Genomic DNA, 22,916 nt, shown 5'->3' on the forward strand with positions numbered 1-22,916 from the left:
CTTTTGTTTGCTTGAAAGATTTTGGACACTGGTGCGGCAGGAAGAATACTGAGACACCGAGGGAGGGAGAGTCAGTGCGGTGACTGTGAAAAGTGCTTCATACCATTTACTCAACTGGGGGAATCAAAATCTCACCCCTCACGGTGGGGAGAGACAATGTCCCCGTTCTGATGGTAATTTCAAACCCAGACCAACACAAGGAAAGCTCCCCCAATGGGGAAACTGGGGAAATGTGGGGGCTGAGGGAAAGGATTCCCTTCCCCATCCCTGCTGGAAACCCACAGACGCATTCACAGCGGGGAGAGGCCATTCACCTGCTCGGTGTGCAGGAAGGGCTTCAGTCGGATCAGCCATCTGGAGACGCACGAGTGGGTCCACAAGGGAGAGAAGCCATTCACTGCCCCATGTACGGGAGGGGGTTCACTCAGTCAGCTGCACTGCTGACCCACCAGTGGGTCCACACCGGAGAGAGGCCGTTCACCTGCTGTCAGTGCCGGAAGGGATTCACCTGCTCCTCCCACCTGCGGAGGCACCAGCACGTTCACGTGCCATCGCAGGGGGAGGGAAGGAGCGATGGCCGAGCGCCGCTAACAACCCCGCTCTGGGGACTCTCAGGTTCGAATCCCGTCATGGCAGATGGCAGAATTGGGATTCGGTCAGTAATCTGGACTTCAGAATCTAAGGATGAAACCATTTTCAGAGGGCAAAAACCCATCTGATTCACTCATGTCCTTTTCAATGATGGAAACTGCCATTGCGGGAAAGGATTCACTCAGTCGTCCCAGCTGCATGCTTTACCCGGCTGTACGAAGGATCCAGTTACAAAGGGACAACTCAACTGACCAATAATAAAGAAAGTGTGGTGGGTGGAGTGGGGGGGAGTGCGTGCACTTTGAGCTTGAGGTGTTTTTTTTAAAATAAAAGCTACTTTTTATACGCCTTGTGATGTGGAGATCTGAAGCTGTAAGAAAGTTGGGTCGCAGTAAAGGTTACCTGAACTTACCGCCAGACTTAAACTCTCATTGAAAGCTGTGAGATCCAACAGCTTCTCATTTCTTTCAGCCATTAGCACCGAGTTTCCAATGTCGTGTCTCAGAAGGAGCAGTGAATGAGTAGCTAGTATTGTTCGAAATTGTAAATTTGGCAGGACTGCAGGTTTATTGTTTCATTGACATTACAAAGTTTACTGGCAACAGTGGGAGGTGTGGGCTGTATTCACTTGAAACAAAGTTTTAAAATAACACAAACACCAGGGTATAGTCCAACAGGTTTATTTGGAAGCACTAGGTTTTGGAGCGTTGTTCCTTCATCAGGTAGCTGTTGAGTAAGACACAGAATGTATAGCAAAAGATTATAGTGTCATGCAACATAAATGATATATTGAAGAAACCTGTTAAGTCTTTCATCTTTTAAAATGGGTTGCAGATTTCGGTTCATTAATCTGTAAATCCCAGAACTTCTTTTTAGTAAAATTCTCCAGGTAACTTAATGTTTTATAAAGGGAGGTGACACCTCAGGTCAGTCAACGCATGAGAGCTGTGAGGTTAGAGTCTTTCTGTATCCAGGTCCTGAGTCAGACTGGTTCAATTTCCAAATATATAATCCTGCAAATGCAATTCACCCCAAAGACTTCTATGTGCGAGTGCATGCATGAGACAGAGCGTCTGTGTGTGTGCGTGTGCATGCTGGGTAAAGTGTGCGTGTGATGGAGTATAATTGTGTGAGAAGGTGTGCATGGATATGAGTGTGAAGGGTGTATCAATGTGTGTCTGAGAGAGAGCCTGTCTATCAGAGAGGGTCTGCATGACCGTGTGAGTACTTGAGTGTGTGTGTGTGTGTGTGTGTGTGTGTGTATGTGTGTTTGTGTGTGTGTGTGAGAGAGAGAGTTTGTGTGTGTATTGTGTAGCTGGGTCTCCTGTAGTGAGACATGATCCAAGGTCTCAGCTGAGTTCATTCTCGTGTGTTCCAAACTTGTTATCAGCCTCTGCTCGGCCACTAGAAATGATTAAGCAGTTAAGCAGTTTCACAACACACACTGGAGAGGGCAAGGTGAAGGGCTTATGTCTGAAACGTTGATTCTCCTGCTCCTTGGATGCTGCCTGACCTGCTGTGCTTTTTCAACACCACACTCTCGACTCTGATCTCCAGCATCTGCAGTTCTCACTTTCTCCTCATGGGCGAGGTGGGACTTGTCTTTTATTCACTCATTCACTCCTACAGCCTGTCCTTGGTTGTGGCCTAACTGTGCATATATCAATGCAAGTTTCAGAAAGATTTCTACAGCTTGTTTTTTTTTTAAGAAAAGAACATTCTTCCAGACTTTAACAACGTTTCTGAATATATGATTTTAGCTATTCTCAATTTTAAAAATCAGTCATTTCTCGCACACCCTGTTTCCCAGGTAGAATCGTCACCACCCATTCTCTCTCTCTCCTTAAAAGGGTTTGATACAGCGATCAAAAAGGGCTGAGGCACCAGAAAGGAGGGGGAGGTGCGCTGGTGGGGGTGGAGAAGGGAGAGAAATGGAGAGGGGGACAGAGGTTGGGGGGTAGAGAAGGACTGGGGTTCAGAGGGTTATGGGGAGAGAATGGGGGTGCAGTGTGGGGAGAGAGAATGGGCAGGGGGCAGTGGGTGGGGAGAAAATGGACGGGGGGCAGAGTGTGAAGAGAGAGACAGCTCAATCCTACCTTCGCCAGAACTGGTATCAGTGTCCAACGAACGAACCCACTCCTCCCACAGCAGACTTCGGGCAATCATTTCTCAATATACGCGTGGCTAAGGCAGTGGAATCATATCATCCCTACAGGCCATTCACACCGACCTTCCCAACAGCATCCCATCCAGACCCACTCGATTATGCTCCAGCTATGCAATTCCACATAGCTATTTCCTGATGAAGAGTTTTGCCGGAAACGTCGATTCTCCTGCACCTCGCACGCTGCCTGACCTGCTGTGGTTTTTCAGCACACACTCTCGACCCTATTCTCCAGCATCTACAGTCGTCACTTTCGCCCTGTAGGGGGTGAATGTTCTATAAGGAGAAAGTGAGGTCTGCAGATGCTGGAGCAGAGCTGAAAACGTGTTGCTGGAAAAGCGCAGCAGGTCTGGCAGCATCCAGGGAACAGGAGAATCGACGTTTCGGGCATAAGCCCTTCTTCAGGAATGAGGAAAGTTTGTCCAGCAGGCTAAGATAAAAGATAGGGAGGAGGGACTTGGGGGAGGGGCGTCGGAAATGTGATAGGTGGAAAGAGGTCAAGGTGAGGGTGAATGTTCTATGCCGAGTCTTTTGAATCTCTTCAAATCTTTCCTCCTCACCCTAAACCTATACCCTCTAGTTTTGGAATACCTCTACCCTGGGGTAAAGGCAGGAACGTTGAGCAGCCAGACAAAATGCAAAAGGAACAAAACTTCGAGGCACAGGGGAAAAAATGGCGTTGGCATTTTTCTCTCGTATTCGCATTTGGACACTTGAAATTTGTCATGATCTGGAGGTGCCCGTGTTGGACTGGGGTGTACAAAGTTAAAAATCACACAACACCAGGTTACAGTCCAATCGGCTTGTTTAGAAACACTTAGCTTTCGGAGCGTGGCTCCTTCATCAGGCGGTTGTGGAGTGTAAGATCAGACGATCATAAATTCTGTGTTACCATGTTATACTCCACAACCACCTGATGAAGGAGCAGCGCTCCAAAAGCCCGTGCTTCCAAATAAGCCTGTTGGACTATAACCAGATGTTTTGTGATTTTTAACTCGAAAATTTGTCAGTAACACCAGCATCGTGACAGAGCATACTGAGCATGCTCCACGGTGTCAGTAAGCACTGCGCATGGCTGCCGGTGTCAGCACTGTACTGCGCATACTCCTGGGTGTCCGCAGAAAAGGCGCACGAGCTCCTTTCCATGGACCAATGGAGAATCTTGGAGGATCCGAAGGAGTCTGGTCCTTCTGCCAATCAGAGTCGGCCGTTGTCGAAATGCGGAAGTTGGACCGTGAGCTCTGAAGCCGCTGATGCTGCTCTTTTGTCACTGAATGAAGATTAAATCTCACCCCAGACTATAAATTCCTTCCTCTGTCTAAAATTTGTGAGTATAATAGTGTTTTTGTCACCACGTTTTCCATTTTCTTTTTATTCTGGGGTTCAGTTATTGATTTGTAGCAACTGAAAGGAAAGAGTGAATCGAGGGAGGGGACAGACTCTGGAAAATTTGATCCAGGTCTGTGTCTCACTTTGCAAACGGAGTGCCACAATGTGAAGGTATAGCCTTTGATGTATGTAAAATAAAAAGCAGAAAGGAGGTGCATTGTTTATGTAGTGATATATTGAGATGTGGCGAAAGTGAGATGCTGGAGATCAGAGTTGAAAAGTGAGGCGCTGGCAAACCACAGCAGGTAAGGCAGCAACTGAGGAGGAGAGTCGACGTTTCGGGCACGAGCTCTTCATCAGGAAAGATGTGTGGATGGACAAAGGGGCCTCGGTGTCCTTCGAAACCAGATACTGCCAGTTGTCAGACAGGTGCAGCAAGCAATGAGCAAAGCAAGTGATATATTAGTAAGAGGAATTGAGTTCAGAAGTGTGGATGTCTTTCAGCAGTTAGGCCGGTCATTGAATGTATTTAAGGCTGAGTTCATTTGACTTTGATGAACAAAGAAGTGGATGATTTTTGGGGAAGGCAAGAAAATGGTTTTAAGACCAGTATAGAACAGTTACAGAGTCGTACAGCACAGAAACAGACCCTTCAGTCCAACTTGTCCATGCTGACTATATTCACAAACTAAACTAGTCCCACCTGTCAATGTTTGGCCCATATCTTTCTGAAACTTTTCTATTTGTGCACTTATTCAAATTTATTTTAAATGTTGTTACTGTACCTGCATTCACTACTTCCTCTGGGCATTCATTTGACACACACTCCACGCTCTGAAACGAAAAATGTGCTCCTCATGTCTTTTTAAAATTTTTCTCCTCTCACCTTAAAAAGATTGCTCCCTATTCTTGAAACAATAGCTGATATTGACCTCATCTATGCCCCTCGTGATTTTATAAACCTCAAAAATGTCACCTCCTATGTTCCAGTGAAACAGTTCCAGCCTATTCACCTAGATGTAAGTAGATCCATAATCAGTTATGATCTGTGCAATGCTTGTGCAGGCTCGAAAGACCAAATGGCCAACTCCTGCTCCCAATTCTCTCACTGTTACCAGGACAGCAAGAGACCATAAGACATAGGAGCAAAAATTAGGCCATTCAGCCCATCAGGTCTGTTCATACCTTTCAATCATGGCTGATAGATTTCTCAACCCCGCTCTCCCTGGAACTCTCCATCCCCATGATACTCAGGAACCTATCTACCTCAGTCTTTAAATATCCTCAGTGACCTGGCCTCTACAACCTTCTGTAGAAATGAATTCCACAGATTCACCACTCTTTCACTGAAGAAGTATCTCCTTACCTGCGTTCTAAAACAGCCTCCCTTTTCTCGAAGGCTGTGCCCTCTGGTCCTAGTCTCTCCTACCAATGGAAACATCCTCTGAAACTCAACTCTGTCCAGGCCATTCAGTATTCTGTATATTTCCATTAGATCCCCCTGAGTGTGGGCCTGTTAATCAGCATGAAACAGACCCTTCAGGATGAGGTACAGCAGGGATTAGGTTCAGCAATGAGAGAATGGAGGGAGAGTATGTGGGACAGAGATTTGCAGCTTCGAGGGAATAAGAGAGGAAAGAGAGTTTAGCATAAATTAGAATTGATCGGATGGGCCAAGGAGTGGCAGATGGGGTTTAATTCAGAGAAATGTGAGATGTTGCATTTTGGTCCAGCAATCCAGGCAGGACTGACACAGTTAAGGGGAGTGTCGCAGAACAAAGAGACCGTGGAGTCCAGGTTCATAGTTCCTTGTAGGTGGAGTCTTACATGGACAGTATAGTGAACAAGGTGTTTGGTATGCTTTCCTTTATTGGCCAGAGCATTCAATATAGGAACTGGGAGATCATTTTGCTGCTGTACAGGACATTGGTTAGGCCACTTTTGGAATACTGCATTCAATTCTGGTCTCTCTGATGTAGGAAAGATGTTATGAAACTTTGAGAGGGGTCAGAAAATATTAAGAAGGCTGTTGCCAGATTTGGAGGGTTTGAGCTGCAGGAAGAGGCTGAATAGGCCAGGGAGATATTTTCTTTGGAGCATCAGAGGCTGAGTGGTAACCTTTAAAGAAGTTGATAAGGGGCATGGATAGGGTGAATACCCAAGGTCTTTTCTCCATGGTCAGGGAGTCCAGAACTAAAGGGGCAGAAGTTTAAGGTGAGCAGGGAAAGGGACCTGAGGGGCAATATATTTTCAGACAGAGGGTGGAACGTGTATAGAACGAACTGCCAGAGGAAGTGGTAAGGCTGGTACAACGACAACATTTAAAAGCCACTGGATGGGTACTTGAATAGGAAGGATTTAGAGGGATGAGTCAAATGCTGGCAAATGGTACTAGATTAGTTTGTGATATATAGTTGGCACGGATGAGTTGGGCCAAAGGGTCTGTTTCTGTGCTGTATGACTTTAATCATCTTCAGTGAAAGCAGAAGTGATGTTGTGAAGACTGGACTTTCAGAGCAGCTTTCAAAAATGTTTTGCCCTTACTCAGAGCTGAAGAAGTTACAATGAAATCTTTCATTTGTGAGACAGCAACTGAGTGAGTGAGTGAGTACATCTGGGATTTGGTGGAAAGTGGGAATTCATTGCACTGTGGGGATGAAACCCTACTCTATCCAGTCATTTCTGCTGGTAGATGAGACTAGGCCCCAAGATTAAGGGAAGTAGATTTAGGACAGAGATGATGAGGAACTGCTTTTCCTGGAGAGTAGTGAAACTATGGAAGTCTCTGCCCAAGGAAGCAGAGAAGGCAGCTTCGTTAAGTATATTCAAGACACAATTAGATGGGTTTCTGCATAATTGGGGAATTAAGGATAGTTGGGACACTGCAGGGAGGAGGAGCTGAGATGATGGATAGATCAGCCATAATCTTAATGAATGGCAGAGCAGGCAGGACAGGCCAAATGGCTGACTCCTGCTTCTATTACTGTGAACCTATAACCCTGCATTTCCCAAGGCTAACCCAAATAACCCGCACATCCCTGGACACTATCGGCAATTTAGCCTGGCCAATCCAAATCAAGGCTGGTGAGCAATGTCGTGATGTGGAAATGAACATCAGAGAATGATAGAAAGGAACAAGGAGAGTAAATATACCAGCAATCAAAACTGGATTCAGAAGATCACAAAAACTGAAACTAAAAACTGAATGTGTGCTGCATTGTAACAGAAGTGAATGAATTGACTGAACACATTGAAGAGAATAATTATGATCTGAGACTCCTTACAGGGACATGGCTTCAGGATCGCAAGGACTGGATCCTGAATATTGAGGGGGTAGTCAAATGGGAAGCTCAGTAAAGGTAGAGGGTTGGTGCTGCTCATCAAAGCACTGATCACAGGGTAGTCTGGTGTCAGCTTGGATTTCAGGTCCGGATTTCTCTGTCCTCTGTTTATCTCCCTTTTCCCACAGAGTAAGATGTTGGTCTGTTCTCAGCTCTGCTGGATTTCTGCTGAAGCTCTTATGCCCCTTTTACGTGTTCGGGAAAAATAAAATATTTAGTCAATCGAGACCCAATCCATAATCTCCCAGACTGTCAACCAGTCCAAGTAAATCTGAAGTAGGGGTCTCCCAGGATTCTGATAGTGCTCTACCTGAGGAATTCTTTCTCCCTTACATCTAACTATTAATATCCAGCTATGATTTACAACCATACTTGCACCAACAGAAATAAAGCATCTGTTATCAAATAGACATATAGATATACAGCATGGAAACAGGGTTTCTCTATTACACACATAGAACCACACTCTCCATGGGGATGAATTGGTATTTGCATCATTACATTTGCAGATACATTCTATTTTGCTCAAAAATTCTAAATTGGAGGAAGGACAAATTTGACGGTATTAGGCAAGAACGTTCAAAAGCTGATTGTGCACCAATGTTTGCAGGTAAAGGGATGGCTGGAAAATGGGAAGCCTTCAGAACTGTGATAACTAGAATCCAGAGAAAGTATATTATTGTTAGGGTGAAAGGAAATGCTGGTAGGTATAGGGAATGCTGGATGACTGGAGAAATTGAGGGTTTGGTTCAGAAAATGAAGGAAGCATATGTCAGGTATAGACAGGATAGATCGAGTGAAGCCTTACAGTATAAAGGCAGTAGGAGTATACTTAAGACAGAAATCAGGAGGGGAAAACAGTGGACATGAGATAGCTTTGGCAACTAGAGTTAAGGAGAATCCAAAGGGTTTTTACAAATACATTAAGGACAAAAGAATAAGTAGGGAGAGAATAGGGCCCCTCAAAGATCAGCAAGGTGGCCTTTGTGTGGAACCGCTGGAGATGGGGGAGATACTAAACGGGTATTTACCATCAGAGTTTACTGTGGAAAAGGACATGGAAGATATAGAATGTAGAGAAATAGATGGTGACATCTTGAAAAATGTCCATATTACAGAGGAGCAAGTGCTGGCTGCCTTGTAATGAATAAAGGTGGATAAATCCCCAGGACCTGAAAAAGTGTACCCTAGAACTCTGTGGGAATCTAGAGAAGTGATTGCTGGGCCTCTTGCTGAGATATTTGTATCATTGATAGTCACAGGTTAGGTGTCAGAAGACTGGAGGTTGATTAACGTTGTGCCACTGTTAAAGAAAGGTGGTAAAGACAAGCCACAGAACTATAGCCAGATGTCGGTGTTGTTGGAGAGAATCCAACTGAGGGACAAGAAGTACCTGTATTGGAAAGGCAAGGACTGATTAGGGATAGTCAACATGGCTTTACGCGTGGGAAATCATGTCTCACAAACTTGAATGAGTTTTTTTGAAGAACTAACGAAGGGAACTGATGAGGGCAGAGAATACATGTGATCTATATGGACTTCAGTAAGATGTTCAACAAGGTTCCCCATGGGAGACTGGTGAGCAAGGTTAGATCTCATGGAATACAGGGAGAACTTGCCATTTGGATACAGAACTGGCTCAAAGATAGAAGGTGGTGGTGGAGGGTTGTTTTTCTGACAGGAGGCCTGTGACCAGTGGAGTGCCACAAGGATCTGTGCTGAGTCCACTACTTTTCATCATTTATATAAATGATTTGGATGTGAGCATAAGAGGTATAGCTATAAGTTTGCTAATGACACTAAAATTGGAGGTGTAGTGGACAGCGAAGAAGGTTACCTCAGATTACAACGAGATCTTGATCAGATGGGCCAATGGGCTGGGAAGTGGCAGATGGAGTTTAATTCAAATAAATGTGAGGTGCTGCATTTTGGGAAAGCAAATCTTAGCAGTACTTATACATTTAATGGTAAGGTCCTAGAGAGTGTTGCTGAACAAAGAGGTCTTGGAGTGCAGTTTCATAGCTACTTGAAAGTGGACTCGCAGGTAGTGAAGAAAAGGATAGTAATTGGATAGTGAAGAAGGCATTTGGTCTGCTTTCCTTGAATGGTCAGAGTATTGAGTACAGGAATTGGGAGGTCATGTTGTGGCTGCACAGGACATTGGTTAGGCCAATGTTGGAATATTACGTGCAATTCTGGTCTCCTTCCTATCGGAAAGATGTTGTGAAATCTGAAAGGGTTCAGAAAATATTTACAAGGATGTTACTAGGATTGGAAGATTTGAGCTATAGGGAGAGGTTGAATCGGCTAGGGCTGTTTTCCCTGGAGCGTCAGAGGCTAAGGGGTGATCTTACAGAGATTTATAAAATCATGAGGGGCTTGGATAGGATAAATGGACAAAGTCTTTCCCCTGGGGTGGGGGAGTCCAGAACTAGAGGGCATTGGTTTCGGCTGAAAGGGACCTAAAGAGGCAACTTCTTCACTCAGGGGGTGGTATGTGTATGGAATGAGCCGCCAGAGGAAGTGGTGGAGGCTAGTCTGGATGGGCATGTGAATAAGAAGAGTTTGGAGGGATATGGGCAAGTTGCTGGCAGGTGGGACTTGATTGGGTTGGGATATCTGGTCGTCATGGATGAGTTGGACTGAAGGGTCTGTTTCCATGCTGTCCATCTATGACTGTGCACTTAGAGTTATACAATGTGCTGGCAGTCAATGCAGGCAGCCAATTCATGTAATATTTTGTAAATTCCACTTTGCAAATCGAAGCGGACTGACTCAAGATTGGGATACAGACAGACTCTGACCTCACTCCTTTCATGCATTATCTGAGCTGAGATGTCACCTTTTCTTATAAAACCTGAAGTTATCTCGAGAAGGAGCCTGACAGGAAGTTCTGGGACTTGCATATTATTGATACCTGCAACCCATTCTAAAAGATGAAAGACTTAACAATCCAGGTTTGTTCAGTATATCATTTCAGTGACAGGACACTGTAATGTTTTTCCATAAATTCTGTGTCTTATGATCTTGTACTCCACAACCAACTGAATAAGATGCAGCACTCCGAAAGCCGGTGCTTCGAAATAACTTGTTGGACTATAACCTGGTATTGTGTTATATGTAACTTTGTCCATGTTGGGGTGGATTCGCCATGTTAAATGACCCATAGTGTTCTGTTTTGGACGGGTTCAGGTGGATTGGCAATGTTCTGTTCCCCATATCGTCGAGGAATGCGCAGGTTAGAGTGGATTGGCTGTGCTAACTTAACCTACACACCCCTGGGCACTGTGGGTAAGATGGATTTACTGTGGTAAATTCACTCTGTCATGAAGAGAGTGGTGCGTGTAAGGAATGAGCTGCCAGAGGAAATGGTGGATGCTTGTACAATTATGACATTTGAAAGGCATCTGGATGGAAATATAAAATGGAAGGGTTTAGAGGGATGTGGGCCAAATGCTGGCAAATGGGTCTAGATTAATTTAGAATATCTGGTTGGTATCGACGAGTTGGACTGTTTCCATGTTGTATATCTCTGACTCTGGCTTGCCACATCTGTATGTTCAGCTTCTTTCTGGTGTCGGTGTTAGTGCCTTTGATGTCTCATTTTGCTCTCTCCTTTCCAGGGATGTTAACCACTTCATGTCTGGTTGTTCCTCAAGAAGTTGCATTGCAGGTTCACCCTGAACTGACACTATTTTTTGAGCTTCCCAAAATCAGACCTGCTCACTCTCAGCAGTGGAGTTATCCAAAATTCAGAAAGATGTCAGCCTTGAAGTTTTTGCTGTTCTGCCCCTGTAAGATACTGAATCAACACCTTGAGGAGAATTAGTTAGAGCGGTGTAAGAACAGAGGGGAAGAGAGAGTGGGATGGTGCTTTCAATTTTCAGTGTGGAATAACAAAAGAAAAGAATGTTCTGCAGAAAGTAGAATTGCTTGTTCTGAATTTCTACCTTGCACTGACAGTCATGACTTTTGTAATCTCTTTTTACAAAGCATTTGATGATATGAAGATGGAAGTTTCAAAATCAACAGATGAAGGGCTGATGCCCGAAACATTAACTTTCCTGCTCCTCGGATGCTGCCGGACCTGTTGTACTTTTCCAGCGCCGCACTGTTCAACTCTGACTCTCCAGCTTCTGCTGTCCTCACTTCGACGTCAATGTCGAACAGTCACTCAATCCATCAGGACTGCAACAATTTTTGACTGTGATTCTGTGAGAAGGAGCAAAGCCTTTTGGTTCCTGTTGGAGCACGTCTTCAGCATCAATGGGACTGGATGAGAGACCCTACTGTTGCAGCGCAATGATTGTGGAACCTGAAGCAGTTATACGGCCTGGAAAGAGGAATTCACGACAGGGAGGGGCTGTACATGCGTTTGTCTGCAGCTGAAGCTTTGGCCATGGAGAAACCTAATGGATCCTGCCCCGTGTAGAAACCGTGGAAGTGTGGCGACTGCGGAAAAGGCTTCCGTGTCCCTTCTATCCTGGAGACTCATCAGCGCAGTCATACTGGGGAGAGGCCATTCACCTGCCCCGAGTGCGGAAAGGGCTTCAGCTATGACTCCGACCTGGTGAGGCACCACCGGGTCCACACCAGGGAGAGGCCCTTCAGCTGCCCCGAATGCGGGAAGGCCTTCAGCAATTCCTCTGACCTGGTGAGGCACCAGCGGGTCCACACAGGGGAGAAGCCCTTCAGCTGCCCCGAGTGTGGGAAGGGTTTTACCCAGGCCTCCACCCTGCTGGCCCACAGGCAGGGGCACACCGGAGAGAGGCCGTTCTTCTGCACTGAGTGTGGGAAGGCCTTCAGCAATTCCTCCATCCTGCTGGCCCACCGGCAGGTGCACACTGGGGAGAGGCAGTTCACCTGCTCTCAGTGTGAGAAGGGCTTTACCCGCGCTTCCCATCTGCGGAGGCACCAGCGAGTTCATGTGCCATCGCAGGGGGATTAAAGGAGGGATAGCCAACTGCCTGATTGACTGAACTATCAACCCAGTTCCGTGGACTGCCAGGTTTGAATCCCGCAGTGGCAGATGGTGGAATTGGATTTCGGTCAGAAATCTGGAGTTCAGAACCTGATGAAGAAATGATTGTTTGGGGGACATCACCCATCTGATTCAATCACATCCCTTTTTAGGGAAGGACACTGCTGTTGTGGGGAAGGATTCACTCAGTTGTCCCAGCTGCATCCTTTACCCGGTCTGGCCTACACGTAACTCCAGACCCACAACAGCATGGTTGACTCTTCATTGCCCACCACTGCCACCGGTCATTGAGTGGGGAAAGACTTACTTGTTTACAGGGTATGGGTTGAAATTGTTGAGTGAGGCAATACTTCCTACAGTTAAGGCTGTACCAAGGATCCAATTACATACTGACAACTCGGTGGTGACCATAGTAAAGAAGGTGAGGTGGTATGGGGTGGGGGTGCACGCTTTGTCCTTGAGCTCCTTAAAAAGCAGCTACTTTTTCTACACCTTTATGCTGGGAGGGATCTGAAGCTGTAACAACATTGGGACACAATAAAGGTTACCTGAACATATCGCCGGGCTCAGACTCTCATTGAAGGCTTTGAGCTCCAAGAGGTTTTTGTTTTAAAGCTGCTCATTTCATTTTAGCCTCCTGCACTGAGTTTCCAATGTCATGTATCAGATGGAGCAGTGAATGAGTAGCTAGTATCGTTAGAAGTTTTTCAGAAGTGCAGGTACTGCACCGTTTCATCAGCATTGTAAAGTTTATTGGCAGCAGCGGGAGATGTGGGCTGCGTTCACTGGAAACGGTGTGGAGGTGCCGGTGTTGGACTGGGGTAGATAAAGTTAAAAATCATACAACACCAGGTTATAATCCAACAGGTTTATTCGGAAGCACTAGCTTTCAGAGTGCTGCTCCTTCATCGGGTAGCTGTTGGCCGGGGAATAATACAAAAGATCACAATGTCATATATTGAACAAACCTAGATTGTTGTTATGTGTTTCATCTTTTAGAATGGGTTGCAGGTTTTGATTCATTAATATGTAAATCCCAGAACATCTTTAAAGTCACGTTCTTGAGATGACTTAATGTTTTTCAAAAAAAAAGTGACATCTCAGCTCAGACAATGCATTAAAGATCTTGAATCAGACTGGTTCTATTTCCAAAGTAGGAATTTATAAAATATTGCATGGATTGACTGCCTGCAGATTGTGTGCTTTTTGAGCGAAATTGAAAGTATCTGCAAATATAATTCTGCCAATACAAATTCACCCCATAGAGTTTTGTGTGCGTGTGTGAGAGAGTTTGTGTGTGAGTGCGTGCGTAAGAGTGAAGTCTGAGTGTGATGGAGTTTAAGCCTGTGAGTGTGTTGTGGGGTGTATGTGTGTGTGTGTGTGTCTATGAGAGAGGTATGAATAAAAGTGAGAGGTTGCATTTTGCTAAACAAGGAAGGGCTGGACATAGTGGGTTTTGAGAAGATTTGTAGCTCAGGTTGAGGTTTTGGATGTAGATTTGCTTGCTGAGCTGCAAGGTTCATTTCCAGACGTTTTGTTACCTACTGGGTAACGTCTTCAGTGGGCTTCAGGTGAAGAATGCAGGAATTTTCAGCATTGCTATGTACAGTTAATGGTAGGTCCCTGTGTCGTATTGTAGAACGGAGACACTTCGGCAGGGTGGGGGGTGGGGGGAGCGGGGGGTAGTTAGGGGGTTCAGGTATATAGTTCTTTGAAAGTTGCATCACTGGTAGACAGGTGGTAAAGAAGGCATTTCGCACCATTGCCTTCACTGTCCACCCCATTGAGTGTAGAAGTTGGGACATCATGTTGAGCTTGTACAGGATGTTGGTGAGGCCACTTTCTGGGTACTGAGTACAGTTTTGGTGGCTCTGTAATAGGAAGAATACTATTAGAGAGAGTTTTGTAAAGATTTACCAGGATGTTGCCAGGACTGGAGGGATTAAGTTATAAGGAAAGGTTGGGACTGTCTTCATTGGAGTGTAGGGGATTGAGTGGTGACCTTACTAAGATTTATAAAATCATTAGAAGTGGAGGTAAAGTGAATAGCAAAGAGCTCTTCCTTCGGACCATTAGACATAGGAGTGGAAGTAAGGTCATAAGTCCACTCTGCCATTTAATCATGGCTGACGGGCATTTCAACTCCACTTACCCATACTCCACCCATAGCTCTTAATTCCTTGCGATACCAAGAATTTATCAATCTCTGCCTTGAAGACATTTAATGTCCCAGTCTCCACTGCGCTCCATGGCAATGAAATGCACAGGCCCACCACTCTCTGGCTGAAGTAATGTCTCCTCATTTCCATTCTAAATTGACCCCCTCTAATTATCAGGCTGTGCCCATGGGTCCTAGTCTCCCTGCCTAATGCAAAACACTTAGTGCATGGCTTAAAAAGCGTGGATGCAGATATCTTAAAAGTTTCTATTAGATCTCCCCTCAACCTTCTCAATTCTAATGAATATAATTCCAGGATCCTCAGCTGTTCATCGTCTGTTAGGCCTATGATACCAGCGATCATCGCGTAAATCTCCGCTGGACACGCTCCAGTGCCACTATATCCTTACTGACGTGTGGGGCCCAAAATTGGACAGAATATTCTAAATGGAGCCTAACCAGAGCTTTATAAAGTCTCAGTAGCACATCACTGCTTTTACATTCCAACTCTCTTGAGATAAATAACAACATTATATTTGCTTTCTTAAGCACGGATTCAACCTGCAAGTCAACCTTTAGAGAATCCTGGACTACCAGTCCCAGATCCCTTTTGTACTTTGGCTTTATGAATTTTCTCACTGTTTAGAAAATAGTCCATGCCTGTATTCTTTTTTCCAAAGTGCAAGACCTCACATTTGCTTAAATTGAATTTCATCAGCCAATTCCTGGACCACATTCCTAAACTGTCCAAACATTTCTGCAGCCTCCCCACCTCCTCAGAACTACCTGCCTGTCTGCCTAACTTTGTATCATCAGCGAACTTCGTGGGAATGCCCCCAGTCCCTTGATCCAGATCATTAATATATAAAGTGAACAGCTGCAGCCCCAACACTGAGCCCTGCGGGACACCACTTGTCACCAGCTGCCATTCCGAAAAAGAACCTTTTATCCCAACTCTCTGCCTTCTCTCAGGCAGCCTATCCTCAATCCATGCCAGTAGCTCAACTCGAATACCATGGACCCTCACTGTACTCAGCAGCCTCCTATGAGGCACCTTATCAAAGACCTTTTGGAAATCTAGGTAGTGACATCCTCTGGGTTTCCCAAGTCTAACCTACTTAACTCTTACCCTTACTAAATCCATGCTGACTTATTTTAATCCAACCATGCACTTCCAAGAACTTAGAAATCTCATCCTTAACGATAGATTTTAGAATTTTATCTCCAATTAAGGTTAGGCTAATCGGCATATAATTTTCCAGCTTTTGTCTTGATCCTTTCTTGAACAAAGGACTTCCAACAGTGATTTTCCAATCATCTGGGACTTTCCCTGACTCCAGTGATTTTTGAAAGATTACAATCAACATCTCTGCTAATTCTTCAACTACCTCCCTCAGAACGCTAGGCTGTAGCCATCAGGGCCAGGAGAGTTCTCAATCTTTAGACCTATTAGCTTTTCTAGCAATTTATTTTTTGTAATGGCTACCATACTCCACTCTGCCCCTTAACTCTCCTTAATTGTTAGGACATTACTCATGTCTTCCACTGTGAAAACTGACACAAAGTATTTATTAAGTTCTTCAGATATTTTCTTATCTCCCATCACTAACCTTCCTGCATCAATTTGGAGCAGCCCAATTTCTACTTTTGCCTCTCGTTTGTTTCTTATGTATTGCAAAAAACTTTTACTATCATTTCTAACATTACTGGTCCGCTTAGCTTCATATTTGATCCTCTCCTTCCTTATTTCTCTCTTTGTTATCTTCTGTTTGTTTTTGTAGTCTTCCCAAGCTTCTGATTTCCCAGTGGTCTTGGCCACTTTATAGGCTCTCTTTCTCATTGATACATTTCCCGACTTCCTTTGTCAGCCATGGCAGTCTTCTCCTCCTCCTCCCCCCCCCCTCCCCCGATAATCTTTCTTTTTTGGGGGGATGAACCTCTGTACTGTGTCCTCAATTACACCCAGAAATTCCTGCCAGTGTTACTCTACTGTCTTCCCCACTAGGCTCTGCTTCCAGTCAATTTTTGACAGTTCCTCTCTTATTGCCCTTTATTTAATTGTAACACCATTACATCTAATTTTGCCTTCTTTCTTTCAAACTGCACACTGATCTCTACCATATTATAATCGCTGCCTCCTAAATGTTCATTTGCTTTAAGATTTGATAAAGTCTGGCTCATTACATAGCACTAAGAATTGAAATATGCTCAGTTAGGCCACAGTTGAGGACGGTGTGTAAGGGGCGGATGGCCTATTCGTAGCCTTTTGAAATTGGTTCTGGCTCTGTGGAAATAGAGCATTGAGTTGTAGAGCACAAAAAACAATCCTTTGGTATGTGCCGACCAGATAGCCTAAAAGTAACTGTAGTCAGTCAGATAAAAATATTGGAGAGCTGAAAATAGTGCACAGAGGAAAGAAATCGCAGGCTGAGGAATAATTGACTTAATTGAACTGTGAATGTGCACCTCGATGAAGATGGATCTCAGTACAACAGTCTTTGCCAAGTGGGGGTACTAATTAATCATTCTACCAAATCCAGCATTTTGTTGAAGAGTTTCATTTCTTTGCGATTGTCATCTTCCAAAGAATCAACCTACCCAGTATTTAAATGGACATGTGCACATGTATAGTTGTGTATGAATGCTGGAAATCTTTTTTTTTAAATTCTTTACTTTATTTCCTGTTCTCCATGCATGGCGAATTGGACGTGTTTGATTTCTTTTTCTTGCAAGTGTTGTGAAAAGTAGTCTGATCATGTAAAAGTCGACCCTAGTTCTTCATAGACAACAGACCCATGTTTGTGAGACAGTGTGATGGCCGTCATGTTCCACTCCAGCTCTGCAGTCTGTTGGTTCTTCGGCTCTGTTCCTGTCTTCCAGTCCGTTGTCTGTATGCTCCACTCAGTTTTCAGAATTACCATAATTTTTTTTGCTTTATTCATCAGTTGAGCTTCTGCTTATGATACGGTATGAATCTTGACAGGCATGAATTTCAGCCCCTCAAGTAGTATCCAAGTAACAGTCGACCCCCTAAATTTAACCTTAAAAAGTAGTCAAAAATTTGACTATTACTTGAGTATATACGATATAAATGAATTAATGTTCATTGCTTCTTCGCTTTACGCTATTTTGCCTTATGAAAGGTTTCATAGGAACGCTCCACTTTTGGATAGTGGGGAAAACCTGTATCAGTACAACACAGTCACAAGCCATTCTTATTTGGTTTAGGCACCCCTTTCAAGCCTGTGCCAATTCTTAATTCTCACTTGGACCTGCTATTTATTGCCCATGTGCGGTTTCTATCGTTTTGTTCATCTCGCATTCATGTGTCTATCAAGATACACCTTAAACGTTGCTAAGATGCCTCCTTCCACCACCCATCACCCCTCTGCGTGAAAAACCTTCCCCTCCACTTCTCCTGTAGACTGCCCTCCTCTTGCCTTGAACCTGTGCCCTTTTGTTGTTGTTCTTTTCACTCTGGGGAATAAAAAAACCTCTGAGTAACATAGAATCCCTAGTGTGGAAAAGACCATTCGGCGCAACATGTGCACACTGACCCTCTGAAGAGTAACTGACACAGACTTATTCACCTCCTCCTATGACGCAACATTAGCCCTTGACTAAAGCACACTCTCCCAGAGCATCCACGTCCTTCTGATAGCGTGGTGACCAGAACTGCATACAATATTCCGAATGTGGTTGAAATAAATAGCTGTAATGTAACTTGCCAACTCTCACACCCAGGAAAGGCAAGCGTCCTATGTGCCTTCTTGACCACCATACCCACCTCTGTTTCCACTTCCAGATCCCTCTGCATGCCAGTGATCCTAAGAGTTCTGTCATTTATTGTACAGTTCTTGTATTTCTTTCTCCCTTGTGGCTGTATCCAGATTCCCCTTAATTCTACTCCCTCTTCATCTCTTTGCCTACTCATCACCCCTCCACACATCAGCATATCATAAGACCATAGGAGCTGAAATTAGGCCATTCATCCCATTGAGTCAACTCTACCATTCAATCGTGGCTGTTAACTTTCTCAAGCCCCTTCGTCCCGGAACCCTTGATACTCAAGAACATTTCTGTCTCCATCTTAAATCTGCTCAATGACCTGGCCTCCACAGCCTTCTGTGGCTGTGAATTCCATAGATACACCACTCTCTGGCTGAAGAAGGCTTTCCTTATCTCCCAACTAAAGGGTCTTCCTTTTCTTCTTAAGGCTGTACTCTCGGGTCCTACTTTGTCCTAACAATGGAAACATCTTCCCAACATCCACTCTGTCCAGGCCGTTCAATATCCTGTAGGTTTCAATTGTAACCCCCCTCATCCTTCTAAACTCCATATAGTCCCAGAGTCCTCAAAAGTTCCTCATATGTTAAACGTTTCATTCCTGGGACCATTCTCGTGAACCTCCTCTGAACACCCTCCTGGGCCAATACATCCTTGCTAATAGGAGGCTCAAAACTGCTCACAATGCTGCAAATGTGGCCTGACCAGAGCCTTCTAGAGTCTCAGAAGTACATCCCTGCTTTTGTATTCAAGTCCTGTCAAAATAAATGCCATTATTGCATTTGCCTTCCTAACTAGTGACTCAACCTGCAAGTTTACTTTGAGAAAATCCTGGACTTGAACTCCCAAGTCTCTTTGCACTTCGGATTTCTGTATTTTCTTCCCATAATCCTTCTGTTCCAACAGTGACTGTCTGGTGTCAGGGCAGCACTAGTGATTTCCTGACATGTGGATTGTATTTGGGGATACCAAGGAATGTCAGGAACTGCGAGTATCTCAGGAGCAGTCGTTATTCCTGGAAGAGGCAGACAGGAATGTGGTGTGGTCCTGTAAACTCCAGAACTTTGATAACTTCATGAGTCAGCAATAACGCTTTCTGGACCAAGAAACGAAAGGGCCAATGAGAAACTGCTACAAGGGAGTCAACAAATAACATAGATTAACTATCGCTGGGAAGAAGGAGGCAAAACAATGAGCTGTTTCTTTGGACAGATGAGATAATGGTGTTTAATAACTGTGTGACAAAAGGACAATTAATTCTGCTTGTAGAAGGAAGGCCTTGGTGTAGAGGGCATACAAGGAGCAGGAAAATCAACATTTCGGGCAAAAGCCCTTCATCAGGAATCCTGTATTCCTGATGAAGGGCTTTTGCTCGAAACGTCAAGTTTTCCTGCTCCTTGAATGCTATCTGAACTGCTGTGCTTTTCCAGCACCACTCTAATCTCGACTCTGGTTTCCAGCATCTGCAGTCATTGTTTTTACCTTGGCGTAAAGGGGTTAATTGCAGGACAGGCTGTTTCAAACAGGTGGAAAACTCTCAAGGATAAGAAGGTAAGCTACAGACCTGAGGTCTCCAGAAGTGTGGGGAGATGGTGTTAGAATCTAAAGAAACGTTACACCACAAATCTGAAAGTGACGGAACTCCACCAGAATTCAACTCCAGAACGTTTCAGCTGCAGTGCTTGGAAGAACAACCCTGCATCAGACCCCTGTAAACTTCCAGAGATGGGCACGGTTGGTAGAAACAATGTTAAATTCCGCCATCATTTGGGTGATAGCCAAGATTTGGGGGGTGAGGGTGAACTTGCTTACTTGAGGGGTTTTATATTTTGGTTCCTACCTCCAATAAAGTGTAAATTATGATTCAACAGTTGGTGGTCTGTGCAGTTTCTGAGTCAGTATTCAAATTAAAGCGATTCACCCACAATCAGAGTGAGAGGCTAGGATTAATAATGACTCCTTTGCATTCAGCAGGACGGCACGTCAATACTGTTATAAAGCGAATGCTGAATCCCCTCCCCTCTGAGATCTCAAACCGAAACACCAAAAGAGGAGTGCATTGCCCTATAATCAGAAAATTAGTGTGAAAAGTAGTGTCATCTGCTCTAGTCTTAAAAACAAAAATAAATCCCTGACACTTTAAAAATCAACAAAAAGCAATTTACATATCAACTTGAATGATGAACAACTGAACTAAGCTATTAACAAACCTAATAAATCCCTTCGAACTACTGACGATTCTGGCATGAAACAGGATTTTTGTCATATGCTGTTCCAGTAAATACAAGACCCACTAAAACAACAAGAAATAGAATTTAGTCTCTCAGATTACATCTTCCAGAATATTCTAAGCATCCTTCTATTGAATCTTTTGTCAGGAATGCCTCCTGCAATTCCTGCTCTTCTGGTTTTTTTGTAAATGATGCTGTCTCATTCACAGCTGACTGTCAGAGCTGATGTCTCTCTCTAGTGCTGAGGACTCTTAGCTCTAGCAATGGGGAGTTAGCTCTGGGGTTCTGTCCAACTGTCCCCTTCTATTATACCCTTGATGCCATATTGAGTTTTTACAATAGGATTGGTCCTCTGTTGTCCAAACCATCAGATTTAAATTTAATAGATATTGGTAGCCAAAGGACCGGATTTAAATTGATTGGCTAAAAAAGTCATTATCTTGGCCTGTTAACTGTACAACATTGTGATAGAAATGTTTCTGTTTGTGTGATGATGTTACTCCTTTAAGAAGATTATGTCATCTTGATTTTTTTTTCCCCAAGAGGGGTTGTAAAAGGCAGAGGGTCCGATTCGACTGGGCTAAGGGACTTCACTAATGGCCAACAGATGTTGGCAAAGGCAACAATCGGAAAAAGGTTTGAGATTTTTTTTTCTGAAACACTTCTACAGCGAAACAGTCTGTAAGGTCATCCCCCAGCCTCTGATCCTCCAGGGAAAATAGACTGGGGCTATTTCAGCCTCTTGCAACAGCTCAAACTCTCCAACCCTGGCAATATCTTTGTAAATCTTTTCAGAACCCTTTCATGTTTCACAACTTGTTACAAACATGTCGACTAATTCAGAGAAGCCTCTCAATTACAGCTGGAAATAGAGAAAGTGTGTTTAATCATGAGTCATGACTCAAGGCTGTATTAATCTTTTATTGTGAAGTTTTACTCCTACATCTCCAAACAGTGCATACAAACCTGGTCAGAAGGGAGTGATTGAAAAAATATGTGGGGCAAAAATTTTAGAGTGTGGCTTGTGTATGGAATGAGCTGCCAGTGGAAGTGGTTGAGGTAGGTACATTAACAACATTTAAAAGACATTTGGTCAAACACATGGAGAGGAAAGGCTTAGAAGGATAGTGGCCATGTGCAGGGAAATGGGGTTACTGTTGATGGACATTTTGGTCGGCATGGACCAGTTTGGGCCGATGGGCCTGTCTCCGCGGAGTAGCACTGACACGTGTCTCTTTGTCTCTCCAACAGTTTTGAGTTTTCAGATGAGCATCTCACTTAGTCACACAGAATAAAATCCGATCTCATTAGTCAAATCTGATGTGGAAGTGCTGATGTTGGATTGGGCTGGACAAGGTCAGAAGTCAAATGGCACCAGGTTAGAGTCCAACAGGTTTATTTGAACTCAAGATTTCAGAGCACTGCTCCTTTGTCAGTGAAGTGATGAAGCAGCAGCATTGAAGAAGGAGCAATGCTCCTAAAGCTTGTAATTTCAAATAAACCTGTTGGTCTGTAACCTGGTGTTGTGTGACTTCTGATATCTTCAGCTGTGGGTTTGTGTCGAACTTAATGATATTTTGTCCAACTCGGCATTTTTAAACAGTATCACTTGGAGGGATTCATTTGAAACCTTTCAAGAGGTGAGTTCAACAAGACTGAACTATTCAAAGTTACTTGGACTCAATTTTAAAACTTACATCAGGACCAGTAGACATAGAGATGTACAGCACAGAAACAGACCCTTCGGTCCAACTCATCGACGCTGACAAGACATCCTAAATTAATTTGGTTCCATTTGTCAGTATTTGGCCCATTATCTTTCTGAACCCTTCCTGTTCATGTCCGAAACCAGATGCCTTCTCAGTGGTATAATTGTACCAGCCTCCACTTTCTCTGGAAACTCATTCCATACATGCACTACCCTCTGCGTGAAAACATTGCCCCTTACGTCCCTTTTAAATCTCTCACACAGCCAAATGGCCTCTCCCTGCAGCTCAAACCCTCCAACCCCCGGCAACATACTGGTAAATTGTTTCTGATACAGAAGTCAATGTTTTGGGAAGAACCCTTCTTCAGTCCTGAAGGAGGGTTAATTCCCAAAATGCTAACTTCACCTCCTAATGCTACCTGGCTTGCTGCGTTCTCCCAGCCTCCTGCTTGCCTACTTTGGATTCCAGCAACCACAATTATTTTTTGTTTCTAACAAATGGTGGAGCAGACTCAATGGGCTGAATGGCCTCATGTCTGCTCCAGTGGTCTTAGATTTCTGCGGATTCTTAGGAACGTGCAGTCCCAGACTCCGAGTAATGTCGCCCACTGGAAGCAAAGTTTATGG

The 22,916-nt window shown here is 44.3% G+C and overlaps 1 protein-coding gene across 1 annotated transcript in view; it reads left to right on the top strand.

The window, feature by feature from the left end:
* Window positions 1-12,373, top strand: part of LOC148144655 (uncharacterized) — a 70,783-nt gene extending 58,410 nt beyond the window's left edge. Inside the window, exon 5 of the mRNA XM_087975429.1 lies at window positions 11,858-12,373. Within this exon, the coding sequence (XP_087831555.1) occupies window positions 11,858-12,373 (516 nt within the window). The remainder of the gene's footprint in view (window positions 1-11,857) is intronic.
* Window positions 12,374-22,916: the final 10,543 nt, after the last annotated feature.

Source organism: Chiloscyllium plagiosum, unplaced genomic scaffold (assembly GCF_037043375.1).
Source record: "Chiloscyllium plagiosum isolate Xiang-an unplaced genomic scaffold, Cpla_swu_hap1 HiC_scaffold_27, whole genome shotgun sequence".
NCBI classification, from domain to species: domain Eukaryota; kingdom Metazoa; phylum Chordata; class Chondrichthyes; order Orectolobiformes; family Hemiscylliidae; genus Chiloscyllium; species Chiloscyllium plagiosum.